General features: G+C 34.5%; 1 protein-coding gene across 1 annotated transcript; it reads right to left on the bottom strand.

The window, feature by feature from the left end:
• Window positions 1-322: 322 nt before the first annotated feature.
• Window positions 323-2,193, bottom strand: LOC128200996 (uncharacterized). The gene is made up of 3 exons (XM_052896421.1): window positions 1,987-2,193; window positions 1,592-1,791; window positions 323-1,212 (listed from the first exon to the last, which is right to left on the bottom strand). The coding sequence occupies exons 2-3, from the start codon at window positions 1,785-1,787 to the stop codon at window positions 323-325; spliced, it is 1,086 nt and encodes a 361-aa protein (XP_052752381.1). The 5' UTR covers window positions 1,788-1,791; window positions 1,987-2,193.
• Between the last annotated feature and the right edge of the window lie 3,776 nt (window positions 2,194-5,969).

The following is a 5,969-nucleotide window of genomic DNA, read 5'->3' as shown; positions in this document are numbered from 1 at the left end:
CTCTCGAAATATATACACTCATGTACTTACATACATTTGTAGAGTTTACAAAAATCATTACTCTTACATACAAAATAATACTTTTGGCATTTTTCACAACTACATTGTAATAAAACTAATACAAGTATTACATCAAATGCAAAGTAATACAAGGCCTTTATTCCTACTATCTATTACTAATACAAAAAATGAAGAGATATAAATTACAAAAAAATCATCATATTTGATACAAATTAATACATACAAATAAAAAATAAAAAAATTACAAATACTAATAGACAAATATAAAAAGCAATTCCTTAAACATTAGGTACAATAGTAATCACAAATACGAGAGTTCTTCTTCAATTTTCTCTATACATGATTCGATGTCTTCACAATCAACAATCATGCGTTGTAGCTCATATTGAGTATCAATCAATAGATCCCTATCAAAATATCCTTTTTCGAGAGCCGTCATGCAAAAAGCAGACAGCCTTTCGAAGCACAGCGCTCTGTAGGGAATATGTATGTGACGATCACATATAGATATAGCTCTAACATATTTCCAGGCTAACAACACATATTCAATAACAGACTTCCATTGTTGAGAATCCAACAGGACTTTCCCCTGTTCCACTAAATACTTGTTGAAAGCTTCTAAGTGGCTACGTGCGTAAAAGTAAGCCAGCGAACCGTATTCAAAATTCATTCCCGGTGTTGACAACAATTTCACAATATTCCATCTTAAATGGAAAAACCTTTCCTCGAGCGGCAACAAGTCTGGGGCCGGCATATTTGTTCTGACCTCGTCCTCGATGTCTGGATGTTTGTCCATGACAGATTTAATTATATCAATCAGTTGATTCGGCCTCAAATCTTTCAGGGCAACATCTAAAGGTCCATTATATTTTATTGCTTTCTCCAGTCTTGGTTTTTTATTTGGCGGTGTTGAGTCAATTTGCCAATTTGTGCTAATATCTTGCGATTCACTAGTATCACTGAAGTCTGTCCCCTCTGATGTCCAGTCTGAATCAATAGATTCAGAGCGCACGCGTTTCCGTGGGCTAGATTCTGAAGTGGCTGTTGAAGTGGGCGGAGAAAAGCAGACCGAGTTTGTTGACGGCGGTGGAAGAGGTGAGGTCCACCCAAATATTTCAACGTCGTCGACAGTCGTGGAATTTCTTGTTAATTCATTTTCCGGCGACCTCGAGATATGAAGACATTCACGACCTGAATTCAAAGAATGTTAATTATACAACAATTGCCATATAATACAACAATAGGCATTAACAATAAAACGAGAAACGATAAATTATACTGGAAAATCTAACGCAAATATAAACAATGAATTTATTCTTAATAATATTCGTGTGGGACCAACACAGCAGTAAACCTTTTCAATTTAAAAAGAATAAAACACATTTAAAATAATAAATAGAACGGTATTTTAACTAGCATAGGTTTTGAGATTTTATAAAAAGAAACTTCCCAAAATAACAACAGTTACAACTTAAAAAGTCTAGGAGGTACATAGTTTATAATTTGTTATATGAATCAGGTATGGCAAGAGGCAAAATTTATTTCTTTTGTTCATTACAAATCTGCTCACCTCTCTGCTGGTTAACTGTTTCATTGCGGGGCGAGGAGGCCCGGCTCTGATGGCTGGGCGTGGAAGTTGACCTGCGATCCCTCGCATTCAAGAGCGGCACTAAGACCTCAGAATGGAGGCGATCCAGGCGTGCGGAGATCTCGTCCAGGGTTGCGCGAACGCGGCGCTTGCTCTCTGGTGTTATCGCTCTCTCCATTGCTCTTCACAACAAAATAAGGAATCAATTAATAAGAATAAAGTTGAGAAAGTTTTCGAATGTGTACAAGAGCAAGCGATTGAATGCCATCTGTTTTAAACTATTAATAAAAGATCACATACACATACAACAACTCAGACGATACTTTAAAAGTTGCAATAATTCTAAAAAATATAATTAATATTAAGAGTATATTTACCTTAAGAAATCTCAGCCGTTAACTATCTTCACCGCGTTAATGATTTTCCCAAACGGGGGAAGAGAAAAAAATTATTGTCAAATAGAAATTAATACGCGCACTCAAACACAGTCACTGCTCACAAATATTGTTATTATTATCGCGATATCAGTAGATAATATTTAAAATAATAAACGAACACTAGAAACCAAACGTACACTCCTCGCTAGTTACTACTTCCGAATGACTTTACCGTCACAGGTACAGACCCTTTTATACTCGTACCTGGAAATATCGAAAAATAATATGTAATAATAAACTCTTTATTGCGCACAGTAGAGATGTATACAAGGAGTATTTATACAGAATGTGCATATACAAAAGGCGGCCTTATCGCTAAAAGCAATCTCTTACAGACAACCTGGCATAAAGAATGGATAAGTACAGAGAGAAAGGTAGATGGCGCAAGTCAGATACAGTAAATGCATAAAAGGAATCAAACAAAATGCAAAATATTCTAAATATAAAATAAGATTGCAATACATAAACATACATATATAATATAAATAATAATACATAAACATAAATATACTAAATAGATCAAGATAAATCACACATAGTAAACGTCAAAGCAAATTAGAGAGATAGGTAATGAGATTTTACCTGCCTCTTGAACGAGGCAATAGATTGCGCTGATCTAATAGAAAGAGGTAAGGAGTTCCAGAGGCGGATAGCTTGGATAATGAAAGAATAGGAATGGAATTTAGAAGAATGAATAGGAGTTACTAAACAAAGGGATCTCGCGCTGCGCAATGTACGACCCTGAGAATCGACATGAAACTCAAAGCACATTTTGAGGTAATCGGGGGTTGAAGGATGGAAAAGAATAGTGTAAAGAAGAGATTATTAAAAAAAAAACAATAAAGAGTATCTATCTATGTAGGGGGAAAGCAGTTGTAATAGGGTCCGACAGCCCCATTACTAGCAATATTCTATCAGGTCGACCTCCACGTGGGTTCCCTGGAAAAAATCATGGCTAAGTTTTGTTGGATTCGTCACGACGGGCTCTCTATTATTAATCTTCCCATTATTAACAATTCCTTCCCCACGGGAAAGGGATTGATGGCTAATGAATTTATAGTCCCACATTAATTAACATAAGCATTTATATTAATACACATTGAAGCATTATTTTGTAATAATGACTGTTGCACGTCAGTAATGACAAAATGTGTGAAACCATTGTAATATTACCATACGACCTTATTGTATCACATTTTAGCAATAAAATTCAATGAATCATTCATTCGTACTATTAGTAGGTATGTTGGTGATAACGCACTACTATAACAATAATATTATTTGTACAATGGTGTTGTTTACATTATTTCTTTTTATGCAAATTATTATATATATAAAATAAGCTGCGACCAATATCTGCATCAGTTTTTGTCTACTATTATTTTTACTTTGTGGTTCCACGAATTTGAAAATGAATGCGCCTCCGCCTGGTGTTGGTGAGGGATGGGCAGCCATTCAATGGTAGTTGATAACCGTCGCCAAGAAGTAGACATGAAGAGCACGGTTGTTCCTTGTATTTGTTGAAAATTATGGTGTTATGTCACAAGCATAAATGTGCCTCCATACCATATAATTTCACTGACATAAAACCGAAACAGCAACACCTACTGTTTACCTATTACTTAATATTCTATCTAATAATTTATTATTTAATTATTTAAGAGCCTGCTTAAATTTTGGGTGATCTGCATGAGGATAAAATTGTTACTGCATTTCTACCACCAAAACGAAAGTACCTTCGAATCTGTTATCTGACAATCCGAAGGCAATTTCTTTCCTAGTGGATGCCGCACAGTAATGAAATATGTAGTTTGGAGAGGAATCAAAATTAAAAGCTTCAAAAATGATCAGTTATGGGCAGTTACTATATTTTTAAGGTTCTGTACCAGACAGGTATCATGGAATCTTTATACCTATTATTCATTATCATCAAATTAGCCGTTATTTGTCCACTGTACAACATAGGCCTCCCATAGACTGCTATAAAGAATGGGGCCGCTCCTTATTACATTTTACCGTTTGGGGGATTTTGCCAGTATTTGCCACGGTAGGTAGTTTTTTTTAATGGGTGACGATGGAATGGTAACTCTACCTGCGCTTTTATTACTTACTAGCGGCCCGTCCCGGCTTCGCACAGATGGACATTTTTAAAACATTTCACATTTTTATCTGTACCTACCTAGCTACCTGTTTCATAGATGTGCCTGCCCCCACCTGCCCCTCTTCCGCACCGCTAAAATAGGTATGAATAACATGTACAACGTGACAGCGTTATTTTTTCTATTTCTATGAATCACTAAGTTCGCAATATCTATTGAATGGAATAGCCGATTTGAACAATTCAAAAAGTAATCTACATAAATTGTAACAGTTTTGAAAACAATATGATTTATTTAAATAAGGATTTAAACAAAAGCACTTATGAATAACATGGTGTAATTTTGGTCGGTATTTCTATCAACTTTTAAAATCTAAAAAGTGGTTGTTGTGACATAACGATAATAGTTAAACATATAGTATCGCGAAGTTTTTTGTAGTTATTGATGTTTTCTTCAATATTGTAAAACATACTTTTGTTCTATCACCAATAGTTTCCGCAGCGCACGTGACGATATATATTTTATAGCATTTTTTACACCTTGAGTTAGGTTACTAAAGTTTTAGTAAGGATCCCTAATCTTTTCTAGCAATAAATATAGCCTATGTTACTCAGGGTGAATGTAGCTTTCTAAAGAATTTTTGAAATCGGTGAAGAAGTTTTTGAGTTTATTTATTACAAATATACACACAAAAATACAACTCTTTCCTCTTTATAATATTAGTGTAGATGTAGATTAATTATTATTAGGTACTTATGTCACACCAAGGTTTAGGCAGTTGTTTCGTAAAGTGGACAAACATTTTAGTTATAAAAATAAAATAAGTAGGTTGTTTAAGATCAATACTGTATCCTTCTCCTATCATTAGTATATTAGTATATTGATGATTATTTTCTCAAACTAGTAGTTATTTGCGCATAGTATAAAGCTACGCCCATATTCTACGGTGGGCGTTAGACAATTCTTTATTGACCCGGCCCACGCGGCCGCCATCTTGTATTTGCCATTATTTCTCTTTCTCTCTCTAAAATGTTATTTTATACTTTATCCTCTCGATAAGTTTACTTATATAGAGCAACAAAATATGCATTTCAGTGGTATATGAACTGCATTAATAGATAGGTATAAGATGGTATTTATTTATAGGTGTTTTAATTATGTATTTATTAATAATGTGTCTTATTTTTTCGAAAAGCGCAGTTTTAGAATTTATTTGATCCTAGTGATCCGGCATGGTTTCGATGGATGAATAAAAATTTCGAAAATAATATATAGCTCACATATTCACTGATTTTTCAGAGAGAAAGAGAGAGAAAGTGATATAGACTTTTTCACTTAGTTCGCTAATGACTCTAACATCTAGAAACCATAACTATCCATCTTTTTCCAATTCGGTAGTGAACTGTATCCACCACCAGTACCACTACACCAGTGAGGGATGATAAGTGAGGATGAAAAAGCATGTCAGTTAGCCAATCGTGGCAAATTCCACTAAAATTAATCACTATAGTTTCCGGGGGGAATCATGTGGAGGTCAGCAATGGACAGTTTAAGACTGATATAATGATGACGCACCTAAGCATTAAGTATAAGATTGTTTATTACTTAGATTATGACAAGTGTAAAATATAAATTGAGTAGGTAAAAATATGTAATGCAGTTTCGGTTAAAAAAGTCGACAAGCATAAATATGTCTCTACCTACAAAGAGCAGATGTAGTGTAGAGGCATATTTATACTTGTCTATATACACTATAGTTTGCAGACAAGGCGCTGGACATAACATATATATGTACCTACATAGACAAATTGGGTACTATGGGTG

This window comes from Galleria mellonella, unplaced genomic scaffold (assembly GCF_026898425.1).
Source record: "Galleria mellonella isolate WM207_F2 unplaced genomic scaffold, CSIRO_AGI_GalMel_v1 utg328, whole genome shotgun sequence".
Classification (NCBI taxonomy): domain Eukaryota; kingdom Metazoa; phylum Arthropoda; class Insecta; order Lepidoptera; family Pyralidae; genus Galleria; species Galleria mellonella.
The sequence above is the reverse complement of the archived record's forward strand: the minus strand, read 5'-3'. Positions and strand labels throughout refer to the sequence as shown.

What these genes read in the sequence shown, in the direction of transcription:
- LOC128200996 (XM_052896421.1), bottom strand. Translation starts at nt 1,787, where the DNA reads ATGGAGAGAGCGATAACACCAGAGAGCAAGCGCCGCGTTCGCGCAACC. An exon ending in AACAGTTAACCAGCAGAGAG is followed by an intron (nt 1,213 to 1,591) that starts GTGAGCAGATTT and finishes CTTTGAATTCAG; the next exon opens with GTCGTGAATGTCTTCATATC.